Source organism: Scyliorhinus canicula, chromosome 11 (assembly GCF_902713615.1).
Source record: "Scyliorhinus canicula chromosome 11, sScyCan1.1, whole genome shotgun sequence".
NCBI classification, from domain to species: domain Eukaryota; kingdom Metazoa; phylum Chordata; class Chondrichthyes; order Carcharhiniformes; family Scyliorhinidae; genus Scyliorhinus; species Scyliorhinus canicula.
In genome coordinates this window covers 23335462-23349733 of record NC_052156.1, presented here as the reverse complement: position 1 = coordinate 23349733, position 14272 = coordinate 23335462, and the positions used below count along the sequence as shown (strand labels likewise).

General features: G+C 46.1%; 1 protein-coding gene across 12 annotated transcripts in view; it reads right to left on the bottom strand.

The window, feature by feature from the left end:
- The window catches only part of pbrm1 (polybromo 1), a 102030-nt gene that overhangs the window by 50171 nt on the left and 37587 nt on the right, over positions 1-14272 (bottom strand). For 10 of the 12 annotated variants that reach the window (XM_038812570.1, XM_038812575.1, XM_038812576.1 and 7 more), the window contains 3 exons: positions 6054-6399; positions 4735-4837; positions 1937-2579 (listed from right to left, as the gene is read on the bottom strand). In XM_038812570.1, coding sequence (XP_038668498.1) covers positions 1937-2579; positions 4735-4837; positions 6054-6399 — 1092 coding nt within the window. The remainder of the gene's footprint in view (positions 1-1936; positions 2580-4734; positions 4838-6053; positions 6400-14272) is intronic. The other 2 variants (XM_038812567.1, XM_038812569.1) reach the window with 2 other exon arrangements.

Genomic DNA, 14272 nt, shown 5'->3' with positions numbered 1-14272 from the left:
GAGGCCATTTAGCCCATCGAGTCTGCAGCGACCCTCTTATAGAGCACCCTATGTAGGCCCACTCCCCTGCCCTATCCCTGTACTCTCACCTAACCTTTGGACACTAAGGGGCAATGTAGCATGGCCAATCCACCTAACCTGCACATCTCTGGACTGCAGGAGGAAACCGGAGTATCTGGAGGAAACCCACACAGACATGGGGAGAAAGTAAAAACACACAGACACCCAAGATCGGAATCAAACTTGGGTCCCTGGTGCTGTGAGGCAGCAGTGCTAACCACTGTGACACTGTTCCACAACGGGGAAGAGAAAGTAAACTAACTATATACTTGAAACTTAATGGGCAGAATTCTCTATCCGATAACAGCAGTGGGATTCTCTGGTCCTGTTGCAGTGAATGGGACATGTAACTGAGTGCTAAATTCTCAGTCCTCGCGAGCAGCGATCGCAGGGAGCACTCGCAAAGGAGAATCCAGGCCTAGGTTTCCCACACTTCTTTTCTACTGAGTGCATTTCCAGGAATGGCTTCAAATGATGCTAGACATCTATGGTAAGTATGTAATTAGAATCTATAACTAGTGGAAGATGTAACTAGTAAAGTTGACCAGGGAGACCCATGGATGTGGTTTATTTAGATTTTCAGAAGGCTTTTGACAAGGTCTCACATAGCATAGATTACTATATAGAGTGAAAGCGCATGGGATGTGGGTTATGTCGAGATCGAGAGAAAGCTGGTTAGTGGGCAGGAAGCAAAAAAGTTGAATAAATAGGTCTTTTTCCGATTGGTAGGCAGTGACTATTGAGGTACCGCAGGGATCGGTGCTAGGACCCCAACGAATCACATTATATATTAATGATTTGGACGAGCGAACTAAATGTATTATGAGATGATACAATGTTGGGTGGGAAGGTGAGCTGTGAGGAGGATGCAGAGAAACAGAGGATCAGCGGGATTTGGACAGGCTGAGTGAGTGCGCATATGAAAGGCAGATGCAGTATAATGTGGATAAATGTGAGGTTATCCGCTTTGGTAGCAAAAATAGGACGGCAGGTTATTAATTGAATGGGTGTAAATTGAGAGAGATGGATACTCAGCGAGACCTTGGTATCCTCGTGCATCAGACACTGAAAGTAAGCACGCAGTTACAGCAAGCAGTAAAGAAGGGAAATGGTATGTTGGTCATCATAGCGAGGATTTGATTATAGGATTAGGGATGTTTTACTGCAATTGTATAGGGCATTGATGAGGCCACACCTGGAGTACTGTGTGCAGTTTTGGTGTCCTTATCTGAGGAAGGATATTCTTGCTATGGAGGAAGTACAGCGAAGGTTTACCAGGCTAATTCCTGGGATGGCGGGACTGCCATGTGAGGAGAGACTAAATTGGTTAGGATTATATTCATTGGAGTCTAGAAAAGTGAGAGGTCATCGCATATAAACTAGAAAAATTCTAACGGGATTAGACAGAGTAGATTTAGAAAGAATGTTCCTGATGATGAGGGCGTCCAGAACTAGGGGTCATAGTTTGAGGATAAAGGGTAAACCTTGCAGGACTGAGGGGAGGAGAAATTTCTTTACTCAGAGAGTGGTGAATCTGTGAAATTCACAACCACAAAATAGTTGAGACCAAAACATTGTGTAATTTCAAGAAGGAATTAATTATAGCTCTTGGGGCTAAAGAGATCAAGGGATTTGGGGGGGGGGGGGGGGGGGGGGGAGGAGAGCGGGGGGAGGCAGAATCGGGTTTGGAACTTAATGATCAGTCACGATCATAATGATTGGCGGAGCAGGCTCGAAGGGACAAAAGGTCTACTCCTGCTTTTATTTTCTATGTCTGACTCTGTAATTATGTTAACACCATATATTTATAAACTAATGCTATTAGTGAAGGGTTAATCCAAAAAAGATGAAAGTCTATGTTTTCCAATATGCTCACCTGTTTAACCGTCTTGCTCTTTCTAATACCTCAAACATGTGCTCCTGAAAAACATCAAGCCTTCCATATCGATTAGTTTCAATATTTTTCCTAATAATGTCAAAAGTCAATGGAGGCTTGTTAGGCACATTTGGATCAGTGGCTGGAATCTCTGCTAAAGAGTCACTATAACAACGTCCTTCATCATCCTGGTGACTTAGAACGGAGACAAATAGGTTGTGTATCAACTCTTGTATAAGTAACTTTACATTGGGAATGTGGGCATCATCATCTCCATCCAAATCCTTTTTAGCTTCTAGAAGGACTTTGTGAAGGACAAGTGCATCTTTATAAATAAGAGATTCTGGTTCGTTGTAAGTACAAGCATTATTAAACATCAACACGAATTCATCAACCAATGAATCAACATCCTGGTACTTATTAGACATCATGTGACTTTTCACTTTCTCCATGTCAATTGGTTTTTTAATTGTCAGATAGTAATCTGGGAGTTCTGATCGAGTAGGTAGTCTGAGAAAGATGGCACTCAATCTTCGGCCCCTGTTGTCTGTGTAGTTTTTGACAGCTTCATATAACTCATTTAATTTTTGCTGCAGTGGGGTCAAGTACTTGGATTTTTTAGGGGATATACCACTCTTCCTGCCTGAAAACAAAAGTCAAAAGATGTTCAAGGGCCAATTTATAGGGAATATCACTCGCTCAAAGGGATTATTTGAATAATTACCATGAAATTGGCAGCAATTAGGAAACTATTTCACTTACCATCTATAACAGTATATATCTGGCTAGTTATTAATAACATTATTTCCTAAAGAACAGTAGTTCATGTGAGAATTTTAATTTCTTGACTAGGTATTTAAAATGAGGCTAGTGTATACAGACCTTACACACCCTGCTGAGATATAAATTTGGTACGGTACTTTTAGTTGACTTAAAAGCAAAAAGCATAACATTAAAATACATCCTAAATGGTCCCTAGGCTGATTAGCTCAATTGTACCTATTCTCTCCACAGTTAATTGTGATGGTATATATTTTATACTAATCTGTGCTGTCAAATAAGCAAATCTGACTAATGTTAACTATGGGTGCGAATCCCCGGCCTGGTTGGACTCTCGCTTGAGTGCAACGTGGCCGGAGAATACCGGGAAAGCCCTTCAGCGAGCCTCCTGACAGGCTCCGCTCCTCCCAGGATTCTCCGACGCCCCGCGAGACATTGGAGTCGGAACCCGCCCACTTCCTCGCGGAAGTAGGTCGTAAACCTACTTACAACCTACCTGTGCTGAATCCAGCAGCCTCCCTCGATTCTCCGGCCTCCTTAGGGAGGCTGCAGTTGGGTGCCTGCAGTTGGGTGCCAATCAGTGCTGGTCCACACAAACATGAACGAGGCAGAATGGCACCTGGAGGTTCCCAGGCCACATAGGGGCAGGGTGGCTTCCTGGCCCTCCCCCCGGAAAGTGGGCACCTTGGCACTGCCCAGATGGCACCACCCTGGAACTGCCAAGGTGCCCAGATGGCACTTCCAAGCCAGCAGGAGCCCTGTCTGGGTGCCAGGGCAATGGTGCCCGAGTGCCAGGGTGGCACTGCTAAGGGCCAGGGGTCATGCCCATAAAATGAGGGTGGAGGGGGTTTCGAAGGGTGGGGGAGTGCAGGGTAGGTAAGTAGGGGCCTCCGGGAGATTGGGTGGGGGATGGGTGGGGTTCCTAGAAGGAGGGGGTGCTGTAAGGGGCTTGGAGGGGCCTGAAGAGGGGGGCCCCCAGGGACCACATAGCGGGATGTCCTCACTTGGGGGGTTAGGGTACTGTCCAGGTGTGTGGGAGGTGACATTGCCCATGAGTGGGGGGTGTGGGGGATCCACAAGCTCACTTCGAGATCAGGGAACCCTAAACCAGTGAAAAACTCCCCAGGGCCCAAAAAAGTGGCAAAGTGTTATTGAATAGCAGTGGGGAACTCGCCGGCAGGAAACTACTGCCACAAATTAACTTTGACATTTTGTGAGAGAATCGGGCCCTATGTTTCTCACCCCTAAGAGACATCGAGCTGCATTCTCTGGTTTTGTGGCTATGTCCGGAGGAAGCGTCTGATCTTATGGCTAAAAAGTTGGCACTGCCTCCGAACAGATGCTCCGTCCGTTGGGGGGCTAGCAGTTGCGCCGTGTAAAGCTTCCGGCTTTACCTGCAGATACAGACAGAGTATGGCCGGGTCCGTGGCTGCGGGTGTGCACGCTGACAACCTGCGACGGCTGCGCTGCACAACATGGCACCAGCTGCACGCGGACCCAGCCTGCCAGATAGTGCCCCCCCATGTAATCCCTTCGCCACCCCGGGACTACCCCCCACCAGTCCCCGACGAAGCCCACCTGCCAGCGGAACAGCTCCGTCTCCACCGATTGTGGCTGCGCTGGACACAGTCCGCAGCCGCCACACCAAGTCCCCGAAAATTGAGAGGACGGGCAACCGACACCGTATGGAAGTCGGACTATCGGGGGGGCGGAGCATCAGTGGAGGGCCTCAGGTAACGTCTCGAGGCTGTCCCAACGGCGTCTGGCGTACTCGTTTTTGAGGGAGTAGTGCATCTGAAAACAGCGCTGCACCAGATTTTGGCGTACAAACGGATTCTCCAGTCAATCGCCGAGCGCGAGTTCAACATCAGCAATCGGAGAATCCCGCCCATCATTTTTTTGGGTCGTCAAGAATAATTTGTACTATTTAAAAGGCATCACAAAAGTGCGGGAAGCGCAGATACAAAACTGCTTTGAGGACGAAAGTTAACAAAAAGGGCAATTTTTAAACAACTTACTTAGTTTCAATTTGGGTGAAGCTGTATCATCATCAAGTAAAGGACCTAATTCTTTCTTTTTCTCTTTCAGAATTTTTTCCAGTATGTTGGCATCATTGTATACCTGTTCAATAAAATATTCAACAACTCTCAATGACTGATTTATACTGAAACTATATCAAGATACTCAGGGAGGATTATTGGCAAGTATTAGTATTTCGTTTTAGTATTGTCAGCATGAAAAAAAGCATACAAATTTATTTTCCATGATCTGCAATAAATTAATTTCTCTCCTCATGGTGCTGAGGACCCGGGTTCGATCCCGGCCCCGGATCACTGTCCGTTTTGAGTTTGCACATTCTCCCCATATTTGTGTGGGTTTCATCTCCACAACGCAAAAGAGGGTGCAGGCTAGGTTGATTGGCCATGTTAAATTGCCCTTAATTGGAAAAAAAGAATTGGGTACTCTAAATTTTACAAAAAATTATTTCTCTCTCTTACTTATATATTATGTATCGGCACAGTGGTTAGCACTGGTGCCTCCCAGCGACAGGGACCTGGGTTCGATTCAGACCTCGGGTGACTGTGTGGAGTTTGCACATTCTCCCCATGTCTGTGTGGGTTTCCTCCGGGTGCTTCGGTTTCCTCCCACAGTCCAAAGATGTGCAGGTTAGGTGGATTGGCTATGCTAAATTGGTCCTAGGGGGAGTTACAGCGATAGTGCGGGATTTGGGCCCAAGTCGGGTGCTCTTTCAAAGGGTCAGTGTAGGTTTGATGGGGTGAATGGCTCCTTCTGTACTGCAGGGATTCTATGATATATAGATACACACACACACCAATGAATAAAAGGATGCCCAATATATTAGTTTGCTTTATTCTATTTCCCTTATGTTGGTCCCAAAACAGTTTTCCCATTCTTGCTTTCACACCTCTTTCAGGTCATGAACCACATTCTTTAACCAAGACAGCAGAGAACCTGGCAATATTCTCTAGAATCTCTACTAGTGCTGTCCTACAACCAGCCACTAGGAGGTGCATAATAACTGGGTTGATTTGATCTTTGGAAAATTTGTATCTTACATAAAAAGTTGAGGCTGACGTTGGACTTGCTCTGTGGCAGACCGTAAATGTAAATTTCTAGCCTATCACGCAAAGGGGAGGATGGTAGAATATTGCAGCTTGCTTTTTATTGTGAATGAATTGTTCTCGAGTGCTTTACTGTGTGAGATCTATGATTACACCCCATCATGCAGAGCATATATTGTTTTTACTTGAATTGACAAGGAATTTTATTTTTTTGGTACAGAAATGCTCTACCTTTTCTTAATTAGCATACATACCTGTGAGCCCTCTTCATTATAGTGTCTTGCATTTCGAAACATTAATTTCAGGTCATCCATAAATGCCTCCTCGCTTGAATATTTTTCACTACGTATGTTATGTTCTAGTATCTTCAGGTCAATAGGCTCCAGAATGACTTTATAGTAATCTGGATAGTCCTTTTTTGATGGTTTAACCAAGAATAGTTCACAGTATCTTCGTCCTGTTGTTGGATCACGAGACTCGACAATTGTATTGTACAGTACTTTCAATCTGTGCTTTAATTGAGATTCCGTTTTCTTTCCACTCTTTTCTAGCTTCTTTATGCTGGAATTTAAAAATCTGTGTGTATACTTAATCATTAGCCTTCAAAAGTAAAACAATAAAAATAAAAGGGGAATAAAATGCAAAACCAATAAATTCAGTGCATGTTTGTTTACTTTTCTGCGCCAAAATAATTATTTTTTAATCCAGAAGAATAAAATTGATATCCATCAGTTTGCAACAAGTTGTTCTAAGCCTAGCATTTATCATTTTTAAAAATCGCAATCAAAATAGTCAAATTTCAAGGTGCCTAACTTGTGATGGGCACAAATAGGTGCATGGTCAACAAAAAAAACTAAAATTCCTCTTTAATTACAGAACAAGTCATCAGAATAAATAGCTTTACCACCTGCCTACATAATCAAAAAAGGTGTGAGCCAAGTCAGTGACTTTTCAGTACTTACTGTCTTCCTGTGAAGTTGAACTGCATATGAAATTACATAAGGATATCAACAGTCTTCTTAAAAACAGAACAGCAGTGCATGATTGGCGAATTATTTTCCTATCCCACTATAAAGTTACTATTTAATATCTCCTATATTGGGGCATCAGATAGATGAGTAGTTCCCTAGACTGCAGATTTCACTGTGATCATCCAGATCAATATCCTTTGGGGTTTTGTTGCTCATTCTGGACCTCAAAACATAATTCTTTTTCTAAAAAATAATTTTTGTTGAAATGTTTTACAGAAAATATAAAATATAACGACAAACAATGAAATGCAACAAAATAACCCATAATAACTGTAACACCCCCCAGACCGTATCCACGCATGTATCACATCCCCCCACCCCCCCAACCCCAATGAACAAGAGAACTTAAAAATAAATTAAAATTAAATAAACAAACATAGTCATCCCCCCCCTCTTTCCCTCCCCCTTCCCCCCCGGGTTGCTGCTGCTACTGTCCCCGTACCCTATCGTTGAGCCAGAAAGTCGAGGAAAGGTTGCCATGCCGAAAGAACCATTGTACCGATCCTCTCAGGGCGAATTTGGCCTTCTCTAGCTTAATGAAACCCGCCATGTCATTGATCCAGGTCTCCACGCTTGGGGGCCTCGCGTCCTTCCATTGTAGCAAGATCCTTCGCCGGGCTACTAGGGACGCAAAGGCCAGCACACCGGCCTCTTTCGCCTCCTGCACTCCCGGCTCCACCCCAACCCCAAAAATCGCGAGTCCCCATCCTGGCTTGACCCTGGATCCCACCACCCCTCTCCAACCCAGTCCCCCGAAAGCACCCTGTCACTCACCCCCCTCGCGGGAAGCGAAGGGAATCCCTCCACCTGCCGTCTAGCAAATGCCTTTACCTGCAGATACCTGAACATGTTTCCCGGGGGAGCCCAAATTTCTCCTCCAACTCCCCCAGGCTCGCAAACCTCCCATCAATAAACAGGTCCCTCAGCTGTCTGATGCCCGCTCTGTGCCAACCCTGAAATCCCCCATCAATGTTCCCCGGGGCGAACCTATGGTTCCCCCTTAACAGAGCCTCCATCGAGCCCCTCACTTCTTCCCTATGTCGCCTCCACTGCCCCCAAATCTTGAGGGTAGCCGCCACCACCGGACTCGTGGTATACCTCGTAGGAGGGAGCGGATTGGGTAATGCCAGCCCCCCCCCCCCCCCCCCCCCATCTCTACCCCGCTCCAAGAAGACCCTCTTCACCCTCGGGGTCCCATGCGCCCAAACAAAGCTCATGATGCTGCTAGTCACCCTTCTAAAAAAGGCCCTAGGGATAAAGATGGGCAAACACTGAAAAAAGAACAAGAACCTCGGGAGAACCGTCATTTTGACGGACTGCACTCTACCCGCCAACGATAGCGGCACCATGTCCCACCTTTTAAATTCCTCCTCCATCTGCTCCACCAGCCTGGTAAAATTAAGCTTATGGAGAGTCCCCCAACTCCTGGCCACCTGCACCCCCAGGTATCTGAAACTCTTCACTGCCCTCTTAAATGGGAGTCTCCCAATTCCCTCCTCCTGATCACCCGGGTGTACTACAAATACCTCACTCTTGCCTAAATTTAACTTATAGCCCGAGAAGCCCCCAAATTCCGCTAACAGCTCCATCACCCCCGGCATTCCCCCTTCTGGATCCGCCACATACAACAGCAGGTCGTCCGCATACAGCGTTACACGATGTTCCTCCCCACCCCGCACCAGACCCCTCCATCTCCCTGACTCCCTCCATGCCATAGCCAAAGGTTCAATCGCAAGGAGGACAGGGGGCACCCCTGCCTGGTCCCACGGTAGAGCCTAAAGTACTCCGATCTCCTTTCATTGGTAACTACACTTGCCATCGGAGCCGCGTAGAGCAGCCTCACCCATTTGATGAATCTCTCCCCGAATCCGAACCGCTCCAGCACCTCCCACAGGTACCCCCACTCAACTCTATCAAACGCTTTCTCCGCATCCAGCGCCACCACTATCTCCGCCTCCCCCTCCACTGCCGGCATCATAATAACATTTAGCAGTCTCCGCACATTCGTGTTGAGCTGCCGTCCCTTGACAAATCCTGTCTGATCCTCGTGTATCACCCCTGGCACACAGTCCTCTATCCTGGTGGCCAGGATCTTCGCCAGCAACTTAGCGTCAACATTGAGGAGCCTCAAAACATAATTCTAAAGCGTATCACTAAGAACTACCAAGTAATAGGGGCTGGTTTAGCACAGTGGGCTAAACAGCTGGCTTGTCAAGCAGGACAAGGCCAGCAGTGCGGGTTCAATTCCCATACCAGCCTCCCTGAACAGGCAGCGGAATGTGGCGACTAGGGGCTTTTCACTGTAACTTCATTTGAAGCTACATGTAACAATAAGCGATTTTCACTTATCATGCAAAGGATTTTCCTCCCCCTCTGCTGCTTATTTTGCAGCAGGGGAGAGTGGCTCGTTAGGGGCCAATGGCAGGATCTTCTGGCTCTGCCATAGTCTACAGGGTTTTCTGTTGAATGCACTCAGTTTTGCTGCGAAACCCATGATCAGGGTGTGCCATCTGCCATCGGTAGGACCATAAGATCCTGCCAGCATGAACAGTCAGAAAACCCGCCCCATATCTGTCCTATGCAGACAGATTATATAAAATGATCAAGCAAGCTATTGTGTAAACTCCTGGACCATTTTTTGCAACTGCAGATTCTTAAACTATTTCACAATATTTTCCATTATGTTTTTCAGTGGCCTTTAGGCTCACCACACATTTTCAATTAGGGATGGGCAACAAATGCTGGCCTTGCCAGCAGTGCTCAAATTCCATGAACAAATTAATTACACACACATATTTTTATATATCTCCTTTGCGCAGAAATTATATGTATTATCTAAATCAGAACATATTTCTAAAAAACAAAAGCCCACATAGTAGAATCAAATGCATGTATCCAAAATAGCTCTAGGTTTAATGAAGACAATAAACTTTATATACAATGATCCATTGGGTGTAGCTATGTTTTATAACTTTAACTTGAGTATTAACTACATCTGGGTTGCCTTGCATATTCCCCGGATCCTGCAAAAATATATATTTCCCTACTGGCATACTGATGCTAGCTAATGGAGCAACATCAGCTCGATACTGTACATTCAGCAATATGTCCCTTATTCAGTCCAACTGTGTTTCATGGAGCGCATGCTGATTGCACAGCAAATAGCTGGTGTTACATTGAAACATGTCCCCTGGTCACTGGTGCTATAAGCATTTAGACTCGAATTTTAAATAGGAACTGCCAATGCATGCAATGTGCTGATTGTAACAACTCGTGGCTTACTACATGCTGAAATGATGTATCCTCGTTCACGGGATGACAAAATCTATTTCTGAACCTGAACAGTTGAGTAGGTGGAAAGAGGCAGACCATCAGGAATTAAACTGTGAACTCCGCAGCTCCAAGCTTTAGTGCATTTCAGGAAAAGTATCGTGAATTACAAACTGCTTTTTCAGTACAAAAGAGAATTTCACAACAAGGGCCTGTAACATTCAATGTTGAGATGGAATATGACAAGAGGTACTTATGGTACTTTATCAGATTGTCCTCAAAATGCATTGATCATTATAGAAAGTCAGGACACATTTATTTACACAACCAATAAAGTTGCATTTCACTATCTATTGAGAAAAAGTCACAACTTGCTCCAATGTGAATGACACAGACAGGAAAGACTGACCACCCTGGGGTTTTCCCCTCTCTTTGAAAAGAACAGAAGAATGAAATTTTTAAAATTAGGAAAGGTTTGAGGTTTGGACAAATTGGACCCAGATAAGATTATCTAATGTGCGCAGAATTTAAGCACAATGAGCCATATTTACAAATTAAAATCAAATAAAGAAACTACAAAAATGTAGCAAAACGTATTTTCACTAAAGGTGTGGTAAGTGTACAGAACAATTATCAGCACTGGAATAGAATAAAGAAATCTTAATAAGTTTAAAGAAGAAAATTGGACTGAGTGATATTCGCAATGTACTAAGAGAATGCTAGATGGATCAAAGGTCTTCTTCTGTTTGAAACTGTGGGCAAAGGTTTCCTCAGCGGGTTTTCCCACCCCACCACGGGAGAGGTCGGCAGGAAATGTATCCTCACTGGTAAGGGCTGCTCCACTGCCATTTAATGCACCGAGGAGTGTTAATTGGCTAGATGTAAGATTTCCGTTGCTCACTCAAGAGGAAGTCCTGCCTCAGTGGCCAATGCTGAGACCAAGCAGTCCTCAACATCAAAGTGCTGGAGCCTCTGGGGCACAGGTAAGCATGGGGTCTAATAGTGGGAAGGAGATGGAAGGTCAAGGGCATTTATATTTGAAAGGCAGACAGGAATGGAGTACCCAGAGGTCCAGACTTTTGTGGGGGGCCCATCTTGAAATAATAATAATCGTTTATTGTCACAAGTAGGCTTCAATGAAGTTACTGTGAAAAGCCCCTAGTCGCCACATTCTGGCGCCTGTTCGAGGAGGCTGGTATGGGAATTGAACCCGCGCTGCTGGCATTGTTCTGCTTTAAAAGCTAGCTGTTTAGCCCACTGTGCTAAACTCAGTAATGGCGGCACCACTTCCCTCACTCAATGCCTGAACTGGTTCAGCTGCCAGACTTCACCCCCTGCCTGAGTTCATCCTGCTAGCCTCATAATTGAGGTTGTGGCACAAAGTGGGCATGGGCAGGTAGGCTGTCCTAAATCTTGCCCCCTCTAGCAGACAACTCAGGTGGGCAGGTAGTTTGTGAAAGATATGTGAACCTTTTTATACTTTTTGTATTATGAATTCTTTTATGCATAACAGGCGCCGGACTGTGGGGACAAGATGCTTTTCACAGTAACTTCATTGAAGCTTACTTGTGACAATAAGCGATTATTATTATTATTCTGTATGAGCTCTTGAGAGTTGAAGGGTTAATTTTAGGTGCATGACTTATTACCTATGTGACTGGAGTTAACATGGGGCGACACTGTAACAGGGATTGATGGTATAAAGTTTGAAGAATGGGATGAAAGAGGAATTGATAAACCTATCGAAAAGTGAATTTGGAAAAGCGCAAGTCACTTTCTTTGGCCATACAATTGGACAGGGTCGAGTAGTCCTACGAGATGTGAAAACAAAAGTTACTTGGGAGTTTCCAATACCCTTGACACAAAGGGAAATAATGCAATTTCTTGGCATGAGTGGATTTTACCGGAAATTTGTGCCGAATTTTAGCAGTGTGGTCGCTCCACTGATGGACTTGCTAAAGAAGCGTAGCAAATTTCAGTGGATAGCGGAGTGTCAACAGGCATTTAACGGCCTGAAGGCTATGTTAACCACTGCTCCTGTGTCACCCACCCCAAATTACATAAAATCATTCAAAGTGGCTGTTGATGCGAGTGATGTGGGCATAGGTGCGGTGCTCCTACAAGAAGACGACAAAGGACTAGAGCGGCCTATTGGTTATTTTTCAAATAAATTAAATAAGCACCAGAAGAAATATTCAACAAGTGAGGAGGAGACATTGGGCTTGGTGCTGGCTTTGCAACATTTTCAAATTTATATTACCAGCAACTTGTCTGAAACAATAATATATACTGATCAGAACCCATTGACTTTTTTGGAGTGGATCCGGAATAACAATGACAGCGGCGCACCATTCTTGGCAGCAGGATTGTGTCTTCCCGCCGCTTGTCAATGGGATTTCACGGCAGCAAGATTCATTACCGGTTTTCAAAAATGAAAACCACTCATGATGACCATGCTAGACCCCAGGTCGTGAGGGATGTAGCCCAACAGTGTCCTGGCAGCGCCAACGGTTTGGGGGGGGGGGGGGGGGGGTGTGCTCTGATACCTGTGTGATAGAACGGGAAGGTTGCCCCTCTGCTTGTGGGGGAGGGGGAGCAGTCCCCTGTGTCTTTGAGGGGGTGATAGTCGGTTTATTTTTATCACACATCAGGGCACCCTTTAAAGATGGCCCTCTGTGAAGTTGGCTTTGCCGGATCTAACAAGCTCCGCCCCGCCAGAGTGATGGTGCAGACCATGCCGCTAGATTTTCTATGCGCTGAGTGCCAGAAAATCTGGAGTGAAAACTCAGCTGTGCATTTGGATAGATACATCCTGGTTTTCAGCCTGCCCCTGACACTCTTGCCAGATATTAGAAAAATTCCATTCAATGTAGGTTGCCATTACTGTGGTTAAGTGTTCCTTTGTTGTATTGTGGACCTTTCTTATTGAGTGTTTTACCTGTTAATAAACCTTATTTTACTTGAGTGGTTACAAGATTTGACCTTTCCTTCACTGGTTTGCATGTCTATCCTCACATTATATCAAATTGATAAACACATTCTAAGTTACCCTCGCCTGTAACCATCAGCAGGGTTCCTAACAGTAGAGACTAACCATTTTTTCAGTTGTATTCAAAGGATATATTTTGAAATGTATAAATAAATGGACTTTGGAGCTGTCACTAAATAAGGATACAAATAATCAAGTTTGGCAAATGGTTGTACAGGAAAAAGTTTTGTTCAGGTGCTGAGGATATCTCTTCCCCACCCTCTCTTTCCCCCCTCTCTTTCCCCCCCTCTCCTCTTCCCCCCCTCTCCTCTTCCCCCCCTCTCCTCTTCCCCCCTCTCCTCTTCCCCCCTCTCTCTTTCCCCCCTCTCTCCTTCCCCCCCTCTCTCCTTCCCCCCCTCGTTGCTGCTGCTGCTGACCTAGTACCTTATCGTTGAGCCAGAAAGTCGAGGAAAGGCTGCCACCTCCTAAAGAACCCTTGTACCGACCCCCTCAGGGCGAACTTGACCCTCTCCAGCTGAATGAATCCCACCATGTCATTAATCCAGGTCTCCACGCTCGGAGGTCTCGCATCTTTCCACTGCAGCAAGATCCTCCGCCGGGCTACTAGGGACGCAAAGGCCAAGACATCGGCCTCTTTCGCCTCCTGCACTCCCGGCTCCACCCCAACCCCAAATATCATGAGTCCCCAGCCTGGCTTGACCCTGGATCCCACCACCCTCAACACCGTCCCCGCCACCCCCTTCCAGAACTCCTCCAGTGCCGGGTATGCCCAGAACATATGGGCATGGTTCGCTGGACTCCCCGAACACCTGACACACCTGTCTTCGCCCCCAAAGAACCTATTCATCCTAGATCCGGACATGTTGGCCCGGTGCAGCACCTTGAACTGGATGAGACTAAGCTTCGCACATGAAGAGGAGGAGTTCACCCTCTCCAGGGCGTCCGCCCATGTCCCCTCCTCAATCTGCTCCCCCAGCTCCACCTCCCACCTAGCCTTCAGCTCCTCTACCGACGCCTCCCCCACCTCCTGCATTACCTGGTAGATGTCAGACACCTTCCCATCCCAGACCCACACCCCCGAAAGCACCCTATCCCTTACCCCCTGCGGGGGCAGCAAAGGGAACCCCTCCACCTGTCGCCTAGCAAACGCCTTGACCTGAAGGTACCTGAACATATTCCCCGG